Raw genomic sequence first — 24385 nt, forward strand, 5'->3', positions numbered from 1 at the left:
TTTTGTTTTCAAATAAAAGATATTAGCAAACTACACACAAGAAGTACGTTATCATATTTCTAATAACATAATAACGGAAATTTAATTTCAAAACATAAAAAAAAAGGAGGTCATGACGGAATTAGTAATCGGTAGGAAACTTAATCTAGTTTTTATTTTGTGTATATATATATACATATAAAAGCAATTCAAAGTCAAATCTTATTTTCTAAAAAAAATTAATAAATATTTATAAAGATAAAATCAAAATATAAAAGGATAGATAAAGATACTCAATGAAAGAAAGTTTAAACAAATAAATTGATTGTGATGGATTAGGCAAGTAAATGAAAGCTTACGTTAAAACTCCATAATAAATAAAGTTAAAATAAAGTATAACTATATGTACTGAAAACCATCTCAAATGATTATGACTAATAATCCAAATCTATATTTTATTATATTTAGAGCGTATTTAGCAGTGTGGTAATGGTTGCTTTTCAAATAGCTTTTCGTGCCAAAATACATGCCAATGATGTTTTTTCATTTTTTTAAAAAATTATTTTTAACATCAGCACATCAAAACGATCCAAAAAGTACAAACCGCACTCAATTTTAACAAAAAAAAAATTCAAAATTTGATGAAACGCAGGTACAAACGCAATGTCAAACGGTACCTTATATGAAAAATAAAAAATTAATAATTTAAATAATAGTAAAAAATTGCTTTTTATATGAATCATTTCCATTTCCAAGTTCAGAGAGGTTGTCGAATAAATGAGGCACAGAATTTAAAATTAATTGATAGATTTGTCGATCAAAGCTTTTTCTACCATAGCCTTGACACTCTTTCCATTGCCATGGATATTTATGAAGTTTAAGCATCGATTCCCAAGAAAAGAGACAAAGAGAGCACTTGAACAAACTTGCTTCTTCATATTATATATATATTTTTTTTTTATTTACGTGGGTGTCCGGGCCAGCTTGCGCGTACCATGACTAATCCCACGGCTCACTGAACATCCTGCAAACCCAGTGAGCATGTAAGGCACCGCGGGGGTGACAGGCGTGCACGGTAAGGTTTGAACCCAGGATGCAGAGGAAGGGAACAAATCCCTTCAACCGCTTAGCCAAGACCTCAAGTGATATATTTTCTCTTTTTGTTCAGTGATGATTTGGTGCGAAGAGGTTGAATCTCTACCAAGCTTTATATAGATCAAAGCATGACGAAAAATTAGGGCAATTTAGTAGCTTTCTTGGAACGTGGAATTAAACTCCATTGTAAATAAGCAAGAATGGCCATTTTATTACGGGACGATGTACCTTATTTGGTTGGTTGATTTTTCCCTGCTTTCACTTTAGAGGACGCGTAACGCAGAGGCAGGATGATTTTTTTCTTTCAAAAACTAAAAAAATAAATATTTTATTCTTATTGCACAAATTATTTTAAAAAGCATATATATTAAGATAATGCTTAATACCCACAAGAAGTTATATTCTTATGTTGTTTTATAGCATTTTAAACTTTTCAGTGTAGTAGCTTGGTTAGGCAAGTGAAGTCCAATATATACTTCAGTGGCAGAATGATAATAGTTATTTATCTGGACAAAAGAATGAATTGCTTGAGATATTTGTATATCTAACTGTGGCATGAATGGCAGTTTGCATATAAGCTAATCTTGTTGCTAATCAACCATCGGATTCTTGGCAAGCTAACTGTGGCATAAAAAATGTAACATTTCAAAGAAATTATGAAATGAGTTACATAAATTGTAAGGAGAAGAGATAAAAGAGAGATTAAAAACAAAGTGACCTTAAAGGTTTACCAATACTTCAATTATGACATTATTAGTACCATCAAAAATATTTCGTCGAGTTAAATCAAAAGATATCACGAAAAGTCACTAATACTGACTAGAGTAAGTCATATTTTCCCCCCAAATATATAAGGTGATTCACTGTAATCACCGTTAATAACATTCTTAGTATTGTCGAGATTTTTTTATAATATCAATGATGTTATAATCAAAATTTCAATGTGCCTTTGATGTCATTATACTAAAGAGAGAGGAGAGAGTGAGAAAAAGAAAAACAATCTATACAACTAGTACTTTAATACCATTTTGTTGGAAAATGCATTGATATAACCAAATTCACAAGTTAAAATCCTCTTCCTTCTTTGTGCAATTAAAATATGATCAACTAATCAATAAAATTAAGCAACCAATCACAACAAATCAATACCAAAAATTTTTATATGGTAAATCTGATATGGAAAAAACCATGAGATCATGGTTCATTTAAAAATTTTCATTGTTAACAATTAATGGGATCACAAAGTGTTTTTTCTTAGAAATGCTACAACACATAAATCATAAAAAACAATTTATTTTTGAAATATAACAAGATTAAAGCTGGAAAGTTGAGGCATCCTTATAAAAATTAACCTTATTTTATAATGAAACAACCAACTTAAAAATACCTCTAATATTCAATCTAACCATACATAATCAAGATTTATGTATTTGAAATTTGTTGTCAAAATTTTAGGTTATCCAAAAGTGAATGAGCTGCAATTTAGAAATTGAACAAACTATACTTAAATTACAACAGGTCTTCCATTTTCTTTTTCTTTTTTCCCTTTCTGTCTGTTTTGTTGCAACAGCCAGCCTTATAAAATTAAAGACAAACCTATTATATAGATGTTATTCCTTTACAAGTGGTGGTTCTTTTTACATGGGTCAGGACTGTTGGAAGAATGATGAGTATGGTAGATGATCAAAAAACAGTAATGCAAAGTTAAAAACTAAAAAACAAGAAGAAGATTGAGAGAAAGATATACTTTTATTAAATGTTTCTCTTTAAGTTCTGATTTTAACTATTCTCTCTCTTTTGCGCTTCTATATAATAATGAATTATAAGCCTTTTTATAAATATAAAGTCCTAGACAATCAATGAATTAAACTAATATAAATTTTTTTAATATGAACATGAATTGTATTTCGTCGACCAAATCAGTTGATTGTTTCTGAATCGGTTGACCAATTTAACTTATTCTAGCCGGTCGATCGGTTCTCAACCGGTAAACCAATTCCTTTATTTTTCAAAACTAAAATGTAGTTTATTTTCAATATCTCCGCTTAAATTTGATTTTTTCATAACTTCCGACACATCTCTTATTTTAATAAAAACATCATATATATTTAAGTTATTTTATGAATATTTTCGCAATTTGATCTTGTGTCTTCACATACTTGACTTTAATTTTTTTATTTACAATGCAATCTCATAAATAATAAAATCTTGTGTCAATATACTTATTTATATTATGAAATACTGGATTTGACTTTTAAGTTGCAAACATAAATTTCAGGAAGTTTCTCTTATATTATTTACAATTCCTTCAATAATCTTATTAGTTATATAGGTTGTCAATATTCTTACTCCATGGCTTTGTTTGGCCTAACATTGTTGATGTTAAGACACTCTGACTTTTTCTCTTTTGCTTGACAATTGCTCTTCGTAAGAAAAAAGCCATATCCCTTTTGCATTGGTTTGTCATTCTGAATGAATCTTTTTATGCTGCGAATTTTGTTTGTGATTTATATTAATAGACTGCTTATATATAAATTTATTAATATGTTGAAACATTGAAAGGTCACCCGCAGCATAGTTAATACATTGACAGGTCACCCATGCCGTAGAGCGGTACAACTATCTAGTTATTTACTATAAAGCAATCGGGAAATGCCACTTTATTGTCAATTTGAAATACAGGGAAGAGTTTCCATCACTCGCACAAAGATGGCGGGGTGGGCTGCACCTTTCCCGGCCAATAAAAGAATTGGCGAGGTTGCCTGTTTGGCATTGATCAATCGCCAAAATTTATGCCCTCATGGGATAGACCAGTAGCCGAAGTACTTGTCAAAACTAATACTGCCGCCATAAGTTCCTACGTCTTATAGCACTATAGATAACCCTCCAGTACAATGCTCCGATCACCTGAGATCTTGGGTTGTAAGTTATTGACTTTTAGCCTTCGTCGAATGCTCTTTGATGCCGTGAGAGAACTCAAACCACTGCTTTCATCCCAGAAAGGTAATACCTCCACCACAATTTTTTGCAATAAATTCTGCTCAGTACCATCTTTTAGGAGCTCTTCAAGCTCAACGAAACTGCCTCTCAAATCCATCAAAACACTGCAGAGTCCCCGGCTTTTACAATATTCCAAAATTGCATTCAAATTTATCTTATCCAAAACCACAGTTTCAATGCCCTTTTTAGAAGTTTCTGGTTCTTCGCTTGCCTCTTTGTCTGTAAATATCGTGACTTTAGAAGCTGCCTCTTCCGTGAGTAGAGGAATTTGGATTGGAGAACTAGAGCCTCCCGCCATTAGAATCCAAAGGGGTTGATTGGCACCAGGTTCCTGTGATGCAGGAAACGGGGAACTGCCAGTTAACGAGGCAGAAAGTATAACTGCGTCATATTCTTGTAACAATTGAGAGTAGTATCCACCAGAGTCAGTGACTCCTTCCCCAAGTTGGTTTACAAGATGGCCATTGACTGAGAGGGAGTATCTGCACGTTTAAGCGAGGCCTTAAATTAGATCACTTTCACAATTGTATTGCGCAAAACTAAGGTACTGAGAAACTTGATCATTGAAGTAAAGAGAGGCTAATTATGAACTAACCAAGCAAATCAATTAAAAAACTAAATAAAGATGTCCATTGATGATTGTTTTGCTTTCTATTTTGAAATAATAGTAGGGAGAAATTACCTAAGCGTAACAAAGGGCGACCCTGTCAGCATTTTATGGATAAAGGCCTCATTGAGCCTCTTGCACAATTCTTCTTCTACACCAACAACTACATTAATTCCTGCATCTCTCAATCTTTGCACACCTCTGGAAGCCACAATTGGGTTTGGATCAATCATCCCAATAACAACCTTCTTCACTTTGGCTTTTACCAGGGCTTCACTGCATGGTGGAGTTCTCCCATAGTGATTACATGGTTCCAAGCTCACATAAGCTGTTGCATTCTCAGCCAAATCCCCGGCATCTCTAAGGGCAAAGACCTGAAATAAAATCATTCTCAAACAGTTCGTCAAACAAACATGGCAAGCTGAACAGTACAGCTCTTGGAAAAGATAGAAGAATGCTAGCTGCATGAGCTAACAGCCCAATAATAGAATTCACTTTAAGATATCTTGTAGTGAGATTTCAGAAGTGCTTCCTTTCCCTTCCAAGTATTGATAATATTCCTTCAAGAATTTAAAACATATTACTAGATCGCATGGAAATCCCCTTGAAAAACCAATAGAGGTGAGTGGCAAGTAACTTTTGGCATCATTTAAAAAAAGTCCAAAAAAGATCAATATTTGAGGCACAAGTTCATCATTTCTACCCAGAAGCAAGAAATAATTCCCAAGATTTAAAAAAAGAAAAAAGCTCCATTAGCAAACTTCAGACTCCACCTATGGCCAACATTATCAATACAATAAAATCAATTAATCCTAATTCATCAATTTGGCTCAAAAGACTAACCACTTCCTTTTATTTTGTAAGAATACCCAATCTTTTCCAACAGGTTACCAGATAAAGCATTAGATAAAAGAAGAGAAGAGAAGAGAAGTGGGTTTTTGTTACCTCAGCATGAGGCTGGCCAGCTTTAGGGTGAAAACCTTCACCAACAATTTTACCATCTTTAACAATAACACAACCCACCATAGGATTAGGACTAGTACACCCAATTGCTTTCCTTGCTAGCTCCACACACCTCCTCATATAAAACCCATCATCTTTATCATCATCACCACCCTCTTTTGCCACACAATTGACCGTAGCCAAGATTCCATGTTTTCCGGAGCTAGACATCCTATTGACTGAATTGAAAAAACCTGATCTTGAATGGTCTCTGAGAGTCAGATTCAAGGGGTAATGGAGTGATGCCAGAGAAGGCAGAGTACGAGAAGAGCGAGAGAAATTGAGTGGTGTGAGAGGGTGATATGGGAGAGTCAGTGTGTGAGCCGGCATTTTGGGACAGGAATCTGGGAGAAAGCAAGCACGGAAGCAGGCCCTTTTATGGGCGACTGCTACTCTTTCCAGAAAAAGAGGGCCGAGGTGGACAGCGCGTGAGTTTTATTCGACTGAGGAAGCCTATAAAAACAAAATGTTGGATCCCGGACCAAAAACATACTTTGTCTGAGCCCGGGTTCGAACCGGGGACCTCTAGTGTGTGAGACTAGCGTGATAACCGACTACACCACCCAGACAGTTCGATTATAAAACGTATTTCATCATATAAATCTAGAGTATTCTAGTGAAAACTAACTGACTGATTGTTGAATTAACATGCCATAGATGAAAAGAAAAATAAAAAAATGAAATGAAATAAAATAATAAAAACCGGTGCTTCATGGATTGTAGAATTGATAGAATTTAGGAAAATCAAATTTTTTTTTACCATCTTGTATCTAGTACCATAATTAAGCAAATCACTTTTTTATCGCTTAAGAACTAACTAGACTAGTCAGACCAGCTTCATTGGATCGGAACTATGTTATATATGAACAACAAATTGGAGCAATTAATCGGATACGGATATTATTTGAATAATTGAATTGCAGAACAAAATTGTTTTAATATATATATATATATATATATATATATATATATATATATATATATATTGTAATTTTGCTAAAGTGATTTTTAACGACAAGAAAGATTTTAATGAAATTAGAAATTAAAAAAAATATATATATCTAGGGTAGAAAAAATAAAAGAATTTTTTTTTTATCACAATCCACATTGAACTCGCTTATGCTTATTAATATAGACCATGCAAACAAATTAAAGCCAGTCCAAAAACTAGTAAATGCTTATATCCTCGATATGATTCGAAACTCATCTGAAATATATACTCAAAACACTAATAAGTCACAAATATCACAGAATTCAGTCCGTTTAATGAAGAAGATTATAACTTTACTCACAAAATGAGATGATTATTATATATAGAATAAATAAAATACCTGTTATGAGCCCTCGACATAATTTAAAAATAATAAAAAGGAAGAACCATTGCAACCTTCCATGAATCAAAAACAATCAGAGGAAGCAATCTCTTTGACCAGAAAAATAAATAAATAAACACACGAAGTAAAATTAAAAAGAAAATCAATTTGAACACAAAAGGAAATTAAAACCAAACAAAAATACTAATACATGGAGTACATTTTCGATTATTACATGTACTAGTACTAATACATGCATAAGTCCAGCTAAGCTTACAATATACGCGAAGACATTTAATACATTTTCGATTAAATTAATGACGCTAACAACAACAATCCAAAATCTATTTTTTATTGAACTCGATGTAACCGAGGGTTACTATCGTGTCCTGTCTCGTCCAAATAATGAGTCGCTTGGATTTCTACGTCTCCAGGTATTGGATTGGAAGGAGGTATAAAAATACTGTTTGGTTGAAGAGAAAACTGAGAATTATAACTTCATTAAATTTTCTCGACAACCAAACAAAATTTTCCCGACAACCAAACAAAATTTTCCCCTCCTTTTGTTTTATCTGGAGAGCGATGAGGGTTTTGGAGTTTTGGTTGGAAGTTTGTTTTTGGCGGGTTTTCTTCTGTTTTAATTAAACGGTAGCGTTTCGTTTTGTTTCAAGTCTTGGCTTTTTATTACTATTACGTTAGCAAAAGCGAATTGGGAGAGAAAAACACGGTTTACTGTCAGAGAATTCACTGTTTATTGAAATGGTTTAATTACCAATTTAATCTTTCCAAAACAAATAGATGAATTAGCTATTAAGGGTACTATAATTTTTTTATAATATTAATTACTAATTATTAGATTAATAGGGAATAACTAAGATTTTTTGTATTTTAAAAATACAATGAAATAATTAAATTACCTTTAAAAATAATTAAAACTTATTTAACTTACATCAATGAATTTTTTTTATATTTTCATCATGATCTTTTAGTTGCTATCAAGTTGTTTGAGAAGAAATTTAATATTTTAATATATACAAAATATAATTAAAGAATCAAAGTTGGCTAGCCCGTGAATGTACTAATAGGTGGAAGGCATCTATGATCTTCTAGTAATGTGTGTTGTGTCTTTTAATGCCTAAACGACAACTTTTATTATGACATTAGAAACATCGAGAAGTCTCCTTTCATATGAGGTGATAGTGTATGGCTGGTGACCTCTTCTTTTTTAATTTTTTTTTCTCTTTTTTTTTTCTTGAGATTCGCTCTAGCCATTTAAAATACCAGTATTGTCTTTTTATTTATTGATATTGCAACCTTGATCCTTGTTTTTTTTTTTATTTTTAAATTTTGTTCTTTATTTTTTATATCAAAATTTGATTCATTTTCAATTAAATCCTTGAATCCATAATTGTAATTTGTTATTTTTTAAAATATGGTCTTGATCATTTCTTTTGATTTTTTGATTTGAATCCTTTTGTGAATTTGTTTTTTTTCTTTTCAATTCCCCCCTTCAATTAAAAACTTTAGGTTGTCCTCTTATTTATTTATTTTTATTTCAAATTTGATCTTCATTCTCTTTATTCTTTTTATATATATATATCATTTTGTATAATATTTTTTTTAATTTTATCATTTGATATTTGATTTGTTAAAAATTAGATTTTTATGATTTTTCCAGATAAAATAATTTTGATTTAAAGACTTAGATCACGAGTATGAAAAGTTAACACTCTTCCCCTTATTATTATACTACATAAAGATATGATTATACTGCATAAAAATCAAGGTTGTTGTAAGCCATGAATATACATAACTCAAAAGCTCAGTTAAGTGAAAATCACACGCGTTAGTATACAACCTCCTCCTCCTCCTCCTTCTTCTCCTTTTCTTCTCTTATCTTTTCTCAATAACTATATTGGTCTTATTTTTTTTTTTATTTACTGACATTAAGAACTTTTAATTAAGTACAATAATCTAAATTCTGTCAAATTTTATGTTATTTGATTATGTATTCTTTAACTTTGACCATTTTAAATTGATTTTTTAAGGGGAAATCACACTATTGATGCATTAACTTTTCACTTTTTATGCATATGATTTTAACATTTTTAACCGTAAGTGCAGAGAATTCATCATTCAGGGAACTATGTCATCCTGGAAACTTCAAAGCAGTAGTGAAACTGGTTGGCTCAGTTAGGGGAAGTGAGTAACAGTAAAGAGAGCATGCTTGTCCGAAGCAATAAAATCAGGGGAAGTTGCTTGGGTTTGAAGATGTTATTGTGGGACCTAGTTGTCATATGATGATTCCATATGGGGACAGGCGGACAGCGAAGATAAGACTTTTTGAGACTTATGTAGAATTGAGATTATTCTTATGCTTGATTTTTAAATAATTTTATATGTTAAAATATATATTAATAATATATTTTTTATTTTTTAAAAATTATTTTTGATATCAACATATCAAAATAATTTTAAAACACTAAAAATATATTAATTTGAAATTAATAAAAAAATAAAAAATATTTTTTTTCAAAAATACTTTTAAAACACAAAATCAAACAATGATGTTGTGATTCATTGAAGATTTATGCAGGGGTTTGTTGCGACGTATAAAGGTTGTTACTCGAAGATAAAATACGGTCGAGTTGTCCTGTTCGAGTCAAAATTAAATTAAAATGTTAAAACTCTATTTAGGTTGCGATTTTTTTTACGAAGAGAATTTTTAAAAAAATATCTTCTTAGATCTGTCTTGATAATTTTATTATAAAAAAAATAAGTTTTTACCATATAAAATCTGAATAATAATTAAAAATTCTTGCACATGGGAGCTTTTAAAATTCTCATGTATATTTTTTTTTTTTATAAAAAAATTATATTTTTATCATGCTTAAAAAAAAATACAAGAATTAGTTAAAGTTATCATAACTAGTTTATAATTATCTATTTGAACTAGATCTACGTTTCAAAAACACAAGTTTTTATTTTTTATTTTTTTTAATATACAAAATTATAAACTTATATATAAGATATATTTTTGATATTAAATAAAAAAATAATTTATTTTATTTTTTATGTTTTTACATTAAAATAATTCAATTTTAACATTATAAAATAATTATTTTTTTTATTGAAAAAAACTTTTCTTAAACTCTAAATAAATCAATGATTAGAAAATAAAACAATACCTTAGTTTCTGTTATCGATAAAAGGTCATAATAAAATGGCAATCATGTAATTATAATATTTTTTATTTTAATGCAACAACAAATTTTTAATAGGATGTAAATTTTAATTATAAAATAAAATAAAAATATATTAATATTAAAAATAATTTATACAACTAACCGTTCATATATAGATCGGGCTGGGTGGTGCAGTCACTGTCAGTGGAGACCTCCGCTTCTCTACTCCAGTATTATATTATAGGCTCAAAATGAAAAACCCAACCCCACCCCTCCAAAACAAAAAAATTACAAGAAGAAAAGGAAGCTCAAAAAACTGTTTCAAATTTCAAAAACCCAAAAAATACCCTCCAAAACCCTCCTCTCGCTCTTCTTCTATACTCTGCATTTACAGATCCAAACAAGCATGTCGTCTAACAATCCGAACCAAACCATTCGGAACCCAGAAAAACCCGAATCCAAATTCGAAGACGAGGCGGAGGAGGAGGAGGGGGAGGAATTGGAGCAGTTGGAGACACAAGTGAAGCAAATGGCAAAGAAGATTCTCGAGTACAGAGCCACTTTACCTGATCAACTCAAAACTACTCTCGCTTTGCTTCTTTCTTCGCAACGACCCATTTTACCTGATTGCGATTCCGGCTCGGATCCTGGGCCCTCCGGTGAACTTAACCCAGGTTAGTTAGTTATCGTCTTCTCTTTTAGGGTTTTAAATGTAATCTGGGTTAAGTAAGTGAAAATTGTGTGCTAGCGTTTTTGGGTACTAAAATATTTGGTGATTTGTGTGCTGTTTCTTTTGAAGTTTAACTTAATTGCAAAATTTGTTGATTAGAAGTGTTAATGACTTGTTGGGCCAGCTTAATTTTAATGTTTTTTTGTATTAGTACGTAGAAGATTAGGTCTTAAACCGTCGCTCAAGGTCAGTTAAAGATTTTAATTTTAGGTATGGACTCGAATGATATGCCATTTACAAGTATCATGGAAGTATTATTATTATGATTGTCGTGTAATTTAATTGACGACGACTTAATTAATTAATTCAAGTTGATGGTATTTGAGATCAGTTAATTTATGCTTCATTGCCTAACGTTAATGAATAATTTTAGTTTTAGGCCAATGGATGTGCCGTCTACAAGCAGTGTTGAATTATATCGAGCAATGCACTGTGGTTCTTTCAGCTCTTGCCTTTTTTTTATCCAATCAAGAGGAAATAATTTGTAGAGGGATTCTATGTAAATTGGAAAGATAAGGAAGTTAGGAAGGCAGACATTGTTCTAAGAGCTGAATGAAGATGAAGTTTGTGGTTTTCTGCTGATTTCTATGGAAATAGAGGTAGTCAGATTTTCACATCTTTGGTTCGTTAGTTTGATAAGTATAGAATATAACACTAGCATGATAGGAAATGATATAATTTGAAGCTTGTTGTCCACGTCCAATACTGCACTTATATTTACTCTTTGGAGGTTCATCGGCGCAATTGTTTGATTGCAATTCTTTTTCATCCTAAAGAACGAACTGTGTTTTCCGGTTTTCCTTGTTCATTTACTTTTAACTTGAGAAAGTGACATGATGATGTTTGCATTCTAGGCTTTAGAGCTATCTTGTTAGGGAATAAGATAATTTATATTTTAAAACTTTATCTAATAGTTTAAGCTTTTTGTTTGAGATAGTTCTTTTATAGAATATCAAATTTTTAATGATTAAACAGGCATAGAGTTGAATTTCACTTTGTTTTTCTTTTGAATTAAAATTAATTAAGAACATAAGATAATATGAGTTTATGCAAATTTCAAGTTAAAATACTGGGATACTTCTTTGACACCTTGTTCTAAATTTATAGATTTTTTATTGTGATTGTTGCACTGACGATATCATAACATTATGGAGATTCAGGAGGACAGGACAAATCCAGTAGAGCGGCAATACTAACAAAAGAAGACCGAAAGACTGCCGAGAAATTACATTTGTTGAAAGAGAAAGTTTCTAGTAATGTCTGTACTATGCCTGTGGTTTTAAAGAGGATGAAAGATTGTATTTCTAGGATTGACAAACTAGATTCCTACAATGGAAGCATACATCCGGCTTTTAAAAAGAAAAAGACAGGCTGAGTTTGCTGTAGTTTTAGCATTTGGTGTTAGTTTCAAGGTGAATGACTAGGGTTGCCTATGATTGTCTTCTATTTGTACAATAGATCCATGATCCTGCTGCGGAAAGGAAGGGAAGGGCTTGCTAACCAAATTAGCCTAACAGTCCTGGATTTAGGTGTTTTCCTTGTACTCCAATTACCCGAAAGCATCAATTTTAATGTGGAGGATAGGTGTTGATAGCTTTCCAGCAATACATCTTGCATCGACTTGATGCAATAATTATTTAATTGCAAGATGGGATAAGCTATTCTCTTGCCACCTGTGTTTCTTAGGTTCTCATTTACCCATCAGCTACATTCAGGCTGTCTGGACATGATTGTGATCTTCAAACAATTGATTTGCCTGTCGGAAAAATGGCGGATTGAATGCATTCTTGTAGTCTGTGTAGTTGGCCTGGCTGTATACCCGAGACATCATAGGCAATTCCAAAATAACTTTAAAAAGATAATAGCATTTTTAATTGGCAAAAGTTATTTAGAAGAGTTAAATTATTGATATGGTTTTTTACTAGTGTAATGAACATGGTTTCTTATGTATTTTAGTATATTTAATATTATTATATATTTAATATATTCAATGAAAAAAAGTTTATTTGCTGAAAGTTTTGTAAGACAGGCAGAAATTAAGGGAAAAGGGCAATGTCTTTAAGCAAAGAACTGCACCAGGTATGACTGATAATGAAATATTAGCTTGAACAATTCTTATAAAATCAATATTCATCATAGGCGTAAAGGAAATACCTTTCTCAGGGGAGGGTTTACTGTCCTGTATAAGTTCAAGATTTAATTAACACCTGTTGTGTGCAGCCTCTGTGCAAGCTGCATATGGAGGCAGCTATTTGAAGAACTGAGTTGGAGATTGATATCGAAAGAACAAGAAGAAAACACAGAGCCAATAGCAGCTTTAAGACACCATCAAAGAGATTTATGGAAGTTCCCAGTATGTTGATATAGAGAAACTCATTAAACTCGACAGTATTTACAAATTATTTACTTAGAAGCCCTCAATTTATACTACAAAATGAATAAAAAAATGCAGCATTTATACACCTTCAGATCCTAGTTTCCCAGATCAGGAGCTGTCTAGTTTCCCTGCCACTGATTGATCACCTCTCCTACCTACTAATCCAATTACAAATCTCGAAAAGCTTCAATTATAACTTCACAAAGCACTGATTAAAGGTAAACATCATGTTTTTCCTCATTCGAGCGAGGTTTATTCCTCAAAAATCTGCCACGTTTCAGCTTCAGAATCTTAAGCATTGATCCCAGATTTACACTCACACCTTTAGAATCACTATGGTGCCACAGGGCCATAACCACTTGGCATAAAAGTTTCCCTTAGGATTCTAGCATTCAATTAAAACCTACCCCATGGCGGATCATCTTACTAAAAAAACCCTGCTAGAAACAAAAGATTTCCTTTAGCCCCAATCACGAAATTAGCCGGTTCTGCCACATCTCCACAACAACAGACTTAGGCAAGAGCGGCAAGCTCAGCAAAGAAAATGGTGGCTAGAAATAAGTAACGGAGTGGTTGGTGCGGTGGAGATGAGTAACATTCCCTCTTCCACAAGGACTTTTTGTTATTTAACACTCGGTATACATCTAATTCTATTTTAATTCCTTATAGATTAATGAAAGTAGTGATGCTTAAATCTTCCTTTTAAGTTTCTATTGATAACAAAACTAACATCAAAGATTCAGGATCAAAGTCTTACAGCTTCAACTCAGTTGTCTTTTCCAACTATTCGCGATTTCAAGCAAGTTTGGACAGGGGGTGATTTCAGCTAGCTTAAAAACCTTACCATGCTAAAACAGAAAATTCAATAAATGTCGAAAGCTCTTGAAGAACATAGCAGAGTGCTAATGTAGCTATCCGGTATTTTCAATTTTTTATCCACCAACTTTCTAGCATAGGTTGCATTTCTTCCCTTCAAAAACATACCCAAGTAACAACCTAACAATTCGCGACCATTGCCAAATCCATCTATTTTCTCTTTAAAAGAAGAACTTGTGGCTAGGTTCCCTCTTCTCAAATAACTGACTGAGCAGGGTACAATCTACTACCGCTATCCTCCATGCTTCATCTCAAAACCACGAATGCTGGGTCAGGTTTTTTCAAAACCTCCACTGAGCTTGTGCATGTGTTCTATAGTAAGAATGCCCAACCCATCTCAAAGAGCACCTATGGCATATGGTGAAGCATACAGGAAGTGCAAATTGATTACACGTGTAATGACTGAACATATAACTAAATAAACTTGATAGAGGTCTCTCTCTTAAAGATGATGGACTGAAAAGGTAAGACAGGATGATCTAAAACTTGATTACACACACACACACACACACACACACATATATTGACTTTGAAGGGAAAGGCATTATTGATGCAAACAAAAGCATCATCGGTACCTGACAATGAACTGCGAAAAAATATTTCAATTGAACTGTACACTTATCTTCTCCTTTATTTCGTAATTTATACAAATTTTCTTCTTTTCTGAACAAGAAGAAGGTCAGAAATTTGAAGAACTTATAGGATCAATTGGTCCTTGGACTCTAGAGAACAAGGTTGATTCACTGCTTCTTGCAGAACTTGTTGATAACTTGAGATGGAGACTGGATGTGGGAGAATTTTCACTAATTTCTTGTGGCACGTACTATTAGAGAGAAGACGAGCCTACCAAGCAGGAAGGGATAACAGAGTATGACAAATAGTGGTTGCTTCTACTTGGACATATTGCAATTGTTACATGAATCATGAAGATTGAACGGAGGTAACCCCTGAGCATAACAAAACTAAGGGTAGCACATGGGTTTTATCCAAAGATTGAATACACATTGCAGACTTGCTGACTGAAGTAATGGCAAGTCTGCAATGCTTGCATGATAATTTTTGGTCATAAACTGCTATGTGTATTCAATATTTCTGTTATTTTAAAACATGTGTATTTATGTTTTATTAGTTATATAATTTAATGAGAAATTATCTTATTGTAGTAATAGGAGTGTCGCATCTAACATTATGGTGATCCATTTTCTTTCCTAAAAAAAAAAGGCTTTTTGGTTTTAGAGGTGGAAATGGTCTAAAAAGACATGTGTTGAAAATAAATCGCCACCTAGTATTACAATTACTAAAAACCCTAACTAGTCTTTCAGAGTTCTAAGATAAGAAATTGTTTATATTAAAGGAAATATATTATCACTTTAGAGCATTTTACCTAATGTGAGATGCATTGTTACTTATTTTCTATTTCTAATGGGTTTGTTGTGCCAAATATGTCATCTGTCTATCAAGAAAGGTAAGAATGAGTCTATTACAATGAGTTAAACCTTGGATATAGGGTAGATGGTTAGGCTTAAGCCTATATATTATGAAGTCTTAGTCATGTTTGCCACTCTCAATTGCTATCATGATGCCGATCATTGAGAGTTCATTCATTCTAATACGAACTAGTGAATTGGTTCACCTAAAGCCATTTACTCCTAATCGAGATTTATAACGATTTATGATCTCTTTAGGTAATGTCAGTGAATAACTAGGATGAGCTTACATATAGGACTCAATTAGCTCAACTCTAAGCATAGAAAGTGTGGTTTTAAACATCTATTTATGCAATCAATATCCATAGAAAACAACCAAGAATGGTTCATTTATCTTATGGTAACATATTCACTCATGATTTGTTGAATAAAGGTTTATACCTCAGTTCTAAATATCCAAGTAGTGACGATTGTAGATTCATCTACTTGGAAACATGATATAATGGTATCGAATGTTCATTTTTGGCCTAAAAGTTGGAAATTAACTTTTATGGGTTCATTTGTCTTAGGATGTGTTGTTGTATTAACAATCATATTTATTGCTCAATTTTAGAGTATTTTCCCCAACTAATACTTATGCATATTGATCGATAAAGACTCATATATGCATAATTATTATCAGAGGACAATTTATTCATGAGTCAAGTTATTGACATCATATGAATGGACCATTTTGTTACACCTTATCAACACCTAAAAATAATGATTTTAAAGGTTCATTTATGTTAGGAATCATTGATGTATATTTGACTTATGCATTTCAAAATAAGGTTTTAATTTTTTTAAAATCAAATATAAAATAAGGTGCTACTCTCAATCAACATACTAAGTAATGAACTGTTATAATTTCATTTACTTCAGACATTTTAGGTGAATAACATATTGATAATTGAAAGTTTTACTTGGAAATCAAACAAACATGGTTTGAAAAAAAAAATACTTGTAAAAGTATTTGAATGTCAGCTTTTAGAAGGCCTTGTAATGTGGGTTAAACCCTTATTAGGTTTTATAAACAATCTATAAAACCCAATCCATATATATATATATATATATATATATAGTGTGAAACTCATGCATGAATAACACAAATGAATGACAAAGAACATAAATATGAGGTAAGATGCAAGGTTGAAGGATTCAGACTAAATGCATAAAGACAACAAAAAACCAAAAATATTTGAAAAACATTTGCAATCCATATACATACATCATGCATGAAAATTAAGCACACGGGCGATTCGAATATCCACATACATATACACAATCAATCTAAAAAAAATTCACAATACACCTCCAAATCAACTATAAACCAAAATAATAATCTGAAAATCATTTAGGATTCAAAATGGACCTTTAGAATGGCTAAGATGGGTAAGAAATTGTTGGAGCAATAGATGGGAATGGTGAAATAATGCTGGAAAAGTTAGTAGCGACGACTCGGATTACATCAAGTCTTTTAAATTAATAGCAGAAAGAGGAGATGTATGGTTATATCCATAGGATGCACCACTTTCTCTTGGTAGTGACAATACAAGTCACCTTTATTTAGAAGAACAAGTTGATGGCCAGAAAGTTTCGGCCTTTTTTGCTTATGATAGTCTTTTTTAGACATGTCATTAGCCTTAATGATGGGGAGATAAGGCACATTGATATTTTTGCATGTTGCACCACTTCCCCTTCATCCTACTGGTGGAAGCAGTGTTAGTCATTGTCAATTGATGAGAGACTTAGCGACTAGAAGTTTCAGTAATATTTTGTTTTTTTCTTTAACAACTTTTTTTTCTTTCATTATTTTGATGTTTTACAATAATAGGAGGTTGTAGAAGTTGGTCAGGCAGTAAAAATAGATGAGAGAGAGTTTAAGGTTGTTGGTATGGTGGTGGTTGGTCATGGTTGTTGTTATTGTGGTCAAGATCTGGTGAGGTTGGTAAAGATGTGGCTAGAATTCTTGGTTTTGTTTTGAGTTTTGGTAGGAGAGAAGATGAGTAGGGTTTTCTAAGGTTTTTTTTCTTCTTTTAAATTTCATCCTCACTTTCTCTTTTCTCTTTCACCTCCTCTTTATTCTTAGTTCTTTTATGGTGACTAAGGTTTTGTGGTGAAAACAATAACTGGAGGAGATGAGGCTAGGTTTTGTTGGGGGGTTGGTTTATGTTGTGGGTGGCTAGGTTTTCCATATTCTCTTTCTTGTTCTCTTTTTAAGAAAAAAAAACTTTTATTTTGCAAATTTAAAAAGTATTGTCATTGTGTTTGGAAACCTATCAATCCAAATAAAGAAAATTAATTTGCCCTTTCTTATCTACTTAAATCTCTCTTTGATTTCTTTTAGAAAAAAATAGAAAAAAAAAATGCAAAGGCAACAATATTCAATGGATCTTGATGAGTTCATATACATTCTTTGCAAGATTTTTGAAATAAGTTTATAGTGCTTTTTTAATATATTTTTTTTAAAAAAACAATGATGGTTGGTTTAAAACCATATCTCGCAAAATAAAAAAAATATATGTCTAATTTCAAAGGGGAATTTTTGTTTATTTCATTTTTTAATATAAATTGTTAAATTTATCTTTTTGTTTTGTTTTGTTTTATTTATTTATTTATTTTTATGATAAGAAATCAAACTAGCTTGCATGCATCCAATATTATTAATGTAAGTATAGAAATACATAAATAGTAGCTGTTTTAATTCAAAATTCATTTTTTTTTCTAAGGTCAAAATTGAGAGGGTATTGCTTAATTTCTAGATAAATTATATAATATACCCCTGAAATAGTAATCTCAACCCCTCATAAGAATGATAATAGTGAGATCATGATTTCAACCAATGTTATTAATTTTATTGTGTTCCAGTTAGAATAGCCGGTATATCTTATATTATTTTTAAAAAATAAAACAAAGTGAAATAAATTTTATATTGCTCAGAATCTCAGGTTATTCTAGATTTTTTGCTTAAATTTCAATCAAGATGTTGCGAGATTATTTTGTTTGTTCTATTCTCGATAAACCATTGATTAAATTCAACTCCTAACAACCAAATAATTAAACTAAACTTATTTCTTCCCAACCTAGATTAACCAAGATGTTCTGAGTTTATTTTGTTCAAGATAAACCCTTGGTTAAATTCAATTTCTAACAACCATATAATTAAGCTAAACTTATTTCTTCCTAACATAGTTTTTCACTTTTATTAATTTCATTCTAAAAGTGAAAAACAATAAAGCAAAATAAAATAAATTTTATCTTCCTTAAAATTTATGATTATTCTAGATATCTCATTTAAATTTTAATAAAGATGTTTCAAGTTTACTTTATTCGTTCTATTCTAGATATGCCCTTGATTAAATTCAACTTTTAACAACCAATAATTAAGCTAAATTTATTTCTTCCTAGCCTAGTTTTTCACTTGGTAAAAAAGAAGATTAGATATATCAAAGACATGCTCTTCATGTTATTTACCCTCTATATTAACATTATGTAAATAAATCAAGACTAGAGACAAGTATATGAACTCTCGAATGATAATTATCAAGTTATTTCATAGTTGCTCTCACATTTGCTTTTCAAATACAATCTTGGAGTCAAATACAAGAGAAGATTATCAAAACAATAAATACATTTAGTTAGACTAAGATAGTGTTTGTTTTTATATTTTAAAAATATTTTTGAAATCATTTAAAAATATTTTATTTTATTTTTTACTTCAAATTAATTTATTTTAATTTTATTATATTTTTTAATATACTAATATTAAAAATTAATTTTATTTTAATATATTTCTAAATAAAAAAAAACTATAAAAAATCAATCACGTTACAAATCAATCAGGCCCTCTTCTTGAGGGCATGCCCAAATACTTGAGCCTCACTAACCGTCAATGCTGTAAGATCAGCGGTCGTTAGGTCAAACAACTAGACGGACAGACTCCAATGATTAAAGAATGAAACTTGAATAAAAACCGGGCATCTAAAAGCATTTAACAGAGTAGATTCTTGCAAGGCCAACTCACTCTACAGGGAAATGGGTTTGACTAGCTGGTAAACCATCCAATAAGATGTCTGGTCTCTCCATATCTCCATCTACATCGCTGTATTTTATTTCTTAGCTTTACTATTTCTCTCCCTTTCATTTGTCGTCTAAACCTGCAATCAAAATTAGCATCTCTAAAGAACCCAACTCTTTGCAACTCATGATACACTAACACCAACCAATTCTTCCTGTTTAACACTTTTTTAGTGTTCTTTTTATAAGGGTTTATGTTTTTTTTTAAGTTTGTTTGTTGTTTGTTTTATATATGATGGTCGCTCATGTTCTTAGTTTTTTTAGATGAATAACTTCATTCCTAAGCTTTTGAGATATGTCTCTTGTATGTATATTTTCTTCATATTGTTGTTTTGATCACTGATTCTTCAATAAGAAGTATAATCTGACTGTTTTATAAATCCACTTGGGTTTTTTCCTCAAAATTTGAGTTCCCTGTATTCATTGATGTGTCGGTCTCAGATGAGTCATGTTTCTTGATGGATATATTATCATGCTTGAATCATAGGCCTCCATGTCAATCCTCTGTGGCCTTCCAATCCTTGAATGTGTGTACTGCCTTGGCTGTGCTCGTTGGCTATGGCAAAAATGCCTTTACACCGCTGGTCATGAAAGTGAGAACTGGGGCTTAGCCACAGCTGAAGAATTTGAGCCCGTGCCTCGTCTTTGTCGCCTAATCCTATCAGTCTATGAAGATGATCTTCGGTACCCACTTTGGGCACCGCCAGGTGGCTATGGTATTAACCCTGATTGGGTAATTGTGAAGAGAACTTATGAAGAAACTGGGGGATGTGCTACTCCTTATATGATTTACCTGGATCATGATAATGTTGATATAGTGTTGGCTATTAGAGGGCTTAATTTGGCAAAGGAAAGTGATTATGCAGTTTTACTTGATAATAAATTGGGGCAGACCAAGTTTGATGGTGGTTACGTGCATAATGGGCTATTGAAGGCTGCAAAGTGGATTTTTGATACAGAATGTGAGCTTTTGAGGGATTTGGTTGAGATGAATCCAGATTATAGGTTAACTTTTGCTGGACATTCGTTAGGTGCAGGGATAGTGTCATTGATAGCAATGTATGCTGTTCAGAATCGGGATAAATTGGGGACCATTGAGAGGAAGAGGATCAGATGCTTTGCCATGGCTCCTGCTAGATGCGTGTCACTGAATTTGGCAGTGAGATATGCTGATGTTATCAATTCTGTCGTGCTTCAGGTAGGACTTCCCTGTGCTTCCAGCTATGTTTGAAATCAAGTAAAGGTGCTTAAAATTTTGTCAAAATGGATTGTGGTTAAGTTTAAATTTTGAATTCATCAGTCGATTGGAAACACCAACCAAAATGATGATGATGAGTGGTCTTGATGAGAATGGTGGTAGGAGCATTTTCTGGTTTTGCTGAAATGAATAAAACCTGGTCAAAGTGGCTACCAAAGCATGTTAAAATCATCAGCTTATTATGTTAATCAGGAACCCTACTGGTTTGAAAACTAATTATGTGAAGGATTAACATTTTAATCTGTCTTTTTTATTACAATTTTAACCTGCTTCCAAACTCTGAATTTGATGGAACAAGCAAAGAGCTTAATACTTTAGACTTCTAGTATGTCAGTTTCTCTTTATCTGTGCCTAGGAATAGTGGTATGTGCTCTGTTCTAATATGAGTTACTGAATGAACCAGGATGATTTCTTACCTCGGACAACTACTGCTCTGGAAGATGTTTACAAATCGATTTTCTGGTAAAAGATAGTATGTCTTGCTCTCCTTTTTCATAACTAGTTATACTTTTTTTTTCTTTTATGGCATCTGGTATCCTGGCATATATTCTAATGGAAAAGATGTTGAAATTTGAGACCTTTGAAAAAATCAAACTGGTCAATATGCTTTTCGCAAACAAGGAGTGCATCTGTGCAAATAAACTTGAACAGAGCTGTTCCATTGGGCTAGTTGAGGAAACCGCTGATAGTCATCTATGGACTCTTAGGCTTGCACATGTAGTCTCTGTTACAACGATCATGTATTCTCATGAGTTCATTTTAGACAAGATACTAAGCTGATTTTTTGTGTTTTGGACAGTTTGCCTTGCCTGCTTTGCCTAATGTGCTTGAAGGATACTTGCACTCTCGAGGAGAAGAAGCTTAAGGATCCAAGGCGGCTATATGCACCTGGCCGCCTATACCATATTGTTGAGAGGAAGCCATTCAGGTAAATTCAGCTGTAATTTGTTGCAATTTTACATGCACCTAACAAAGTAGCTGGCCAGGTGTTTTTATGCCCTTTGCTGAAGGAACTTCTTGATGATGCGGGGATACAAAGAAGGATTCTCCTGCTGGGAAATAAGAGTAATAGGCAGGGGAGGAGTGAAAATAGAAATAAGGAGTCTTGATGATGGTATGGTTTATGCCTACCAATTTGATCTGCAATACTGATAGGCAATCAAAGACAGACTTATTAGGCTCTTCCTCAAAGCCAGAGTGGATTAAAAATGCCGCAGGAATCCTGAAACCAACCAACTATCATTGAGGGCTGTGCATGCACTCTTCCATTTGAGATGTCAGTGTTTTCCCCAAAGCAGGGGAGCATTTTATTCATGTGCTAGGAACAGTAGCTCAAAGAGTAACTGATTATTAGCATTGAATACTTTACGAGCAAAAGAGTGGTCAGTTGTCACCATGATGTGCTGGTTGCCACTCAATTTTGATTTCTGGAGGTTTATATATGAGAATTTCTGTGTTTTAGATTATTGACTATTATCTTGTTGTAATGACAGTACCTTTACACTCTGGTTTCAGGATAGGAAGATTTCCTCCAGTTGTCAGAACAGCAGTCCCTGTGGACAGGCGCTTCGAGCACCTAGTTCTTTCATGCAACGCGACTTCTGATCACACCATTATCTGGTTAGAGAGGGAATCCCAAAGGGCTGTTGATGTAAGTCTAACTTCTTCCTTGGCAAGTATATTGTAAGTTGGGGCTAAGATTGAGACTACTTTCATTGCTGGTCTAGTTTGAGTCATGAACCAAACTCGTAAAGCCATTTTAATTTTTAAGAAAAAAAACCTTGGTTTGTCCAGCCAAGGGAGGTTAGTCAGCTTTTTCACAACTTCTGTAGTTCAAAAAATAGCAGCATCTGGAATGTTTGTAGAGGCCAATCCGTGGCAAGTTTCTCATGAAATCCCCGAGACCTGCCATATCTATAGCTTCATTGTATATGATGAAGGCTGTGCCAGTCAATTGGATCTCGTAGCTCCATTGTTTATGTATTATAAAGGCAGTGTCAGACAGTCAGTCATGTGGTTCTCGTGTATTCACTTTGTTAAATTAGATGATCGGGGATTGAGAATTAACTTCTATATTTGCTGAAAAAACTGGAACACCATTTTTTCCCTGTCAGTTGATGCTGGAGAAAGATCGGATCATGGAAATTCCGGCACAACAACGGATGCGGCGGCAGGAGTCTCTTGCACGTGAGCACAGTGAAGAATACGAGGCAGCACTTCGGAGAGCTATTGCTCTGGACATCCCACAGGCATCCTACTCACCTTCTTATGGAACCTTTGCTGAAGTGGAGGAAGGGGAGAGTTCTGGCAGCTCAGGTGGATCAGGTTCGTTGTTGTCGTTTAAGAGAATGAGGGAGGGTTGGGACAACTTTATAGAGCGTCTTTTTGATGTGGATGAATCTGGTCGAATGGTGTTCAAGAAGTCTTCCACCTAGACTTTCCTTTTCTTCTTTTTTGTAATTTGCCTTAAAATTTCCTTCTTTCATTTGTCAGCCAAATAGGTTCAATTCCTCATTCGTTTGTATTTTGATGGCCTGTGGGGATTGTCTGCTTAAACCACGGGTAATAAAATATACAAGGAAAGAATATGTTGCCCACCTTCAGGCGTGGCGAGATCACTGTACATCAAGATTATCAATTCTATTCCGTTTCATTTAAAAAGGAACAAAACATTTTATATCAATTCAAAAAATAAAATAAAACACAATAATTTTTATCTTATTTTAAATCTCGGTCCGTTCTAGATTTTTCAACTAAATTTTAGCTGGAACATTTTGATTTCATTCCACATCTTTTGTTCTGCTCCTGAAAAGTCATTGAATTAAATTGAACCTTGTTGAATTTAATTAATTAAACCACCCAAGTATAAAAAGTTTTTTTTATTACTATTTTTCAATAACAATGATATTAATAATATTATTAAAAATTATTATTACTATTTTCATTAACAATTATATTAATTTTTTAAAAATAGATTTATCACTAATATATATGGTTTATATTCATGTTGTTTTTTTTTTTTTTATGTTTATACTTTGTAGGAATTTAAGCAAAACAAGGGATGCTTTATATTCCATTAGCCTTGATAATATTAGCCTAACTTTATATTTAAAATATTTGTGTTAAAACATTTTACTTTCATAATATTTTGATATTTTGTTTAAGTTGAATTACTTTAAGTTAAAGATCTATTTAATCTTGACTATTTATAAATATTTTAAAATTTAAAATTATATTTGATTGATATTGTGTTTGTATTGCATAATTTATAATTAATTTATCTTAAATTTGAATTGTATATATATATAAACAGCACAGCCCCGAAACGGTACACTAAAACATTCTGAAATTAAAATATTTTATTTTAATTGAAAAAATAAAACAGTTATCGAAACAAAATTGATAATCCTGCTGTAAACA

The 24385-nt window shown here is 32.3% G+C and overlaps 3 protein-coding genes and 1 non-coding gene across 7 annotated transcripts; 2 read left to right on the plus strand and 2 right to left on the minus strand.

The window, feature by feature from the left end:
• Positions 1–3680: 3680 nt before the first annotated feature.
• On the minus strand, positions 3681–6116 carry LOC118057758 (riboflavin biosynthesis protein PYRD, chloroplastic). The gene is made up of 3 exons (XM_035070435.2): positions 5627–6116; positions 4757–5055; positions 3681–4556 (listed from the first exon to the last, which is right to left on the minus strand). Exons 1-3 carry the CDS (start codon positions 6011–6013, stop codon positions 3947–3949), a joined length of 1296 nt encoding a protein of 431 aa, XP_034926326.1. The 5' UTR covers positions 6014–6116; the 3' UTR covers positions 3681–3946.
• Positions 6117–6178: 62 nt separating this feature from the next.
• Positions 6179–6252, minus strand: TRNAV-CAC (transfer RNA valine (anticodon CAC)). Its single transcript has one exon. It is a non-coding gene; the product is annotated as a tRNA-Val (tRNA).
• A 4174-nt stretch (positions 6253–10426) lies between these two features.
• Positions 10427–15330, plus strand: LOC118057760 (uncharacterized). 4 transcript variants are annotated; one of them, XR_012169096.1, is made up of 5 exons: positions 10427–10855; positions 12937–12990; positions 13132–13235; positions 14338–14380; positions 14840–15330. XR_012169096.1 is itself a non-coding variant. In XM_035070439.2 (3 exons), the coding sequence occupies exons 1-3, from the start codon at positions 10588–10590 to the stop codon at positions 13173–13175; spliced, it is 366 nt and encodes a 121-aa protein (XP_034926330.1). In that variant the 5' UTR covers positions 10428–10587; the 3' UTR covers positions 13176–13805. The 4 variants fall into 4 exon arrangements, 1 of the variants encoding a protein (XP_034926330.1); XR_012169097.1 differs by having other exon boundaries at positions 14921–15330; XR_004689018.2 differs by having other exon boundaries at positions 14338–15330.
• A 4258-nt stretch (positions 15331–19588) lies between these two features.
• On the plus strand, positions 19589–23562 carry LOC118057761 (uncharacterized). The gene is made up of 5 exons (XM_035070441.2): positions 19589–20905; positions 21369–21427; positions 21765–21893; positions 22481–22616; positions 23080–23562. The coding sequence occupies exons 1-5, from the start codon at positions 20201–20203 to the stop codon at positions 23398–23400; spliced, it is 1350 nt and encodes a 449-aa protein (XP_034926332.1). The 5' UTR covers positions 19589–20200; the 3' UTR covers positions 23401–23562.
• The last annotated feature ends 823 nt before the right edge of the window (positions 23563–24385 follow it).

The sequence above is a fragment of the Populus alba genome, chromosome 2, assembly GCF_005239225.2.
Source record: "Populus alba chromosome 2, ASM523922v2, whole genome shotgun sequence".
Taxonomy (NCBI): domain Eukaryota; kingdom Viridiplantae; phylum Streptophyta; class Magnoliopsida; order Malpighiales; family Salicaceae; genus Populus; species Populus alba.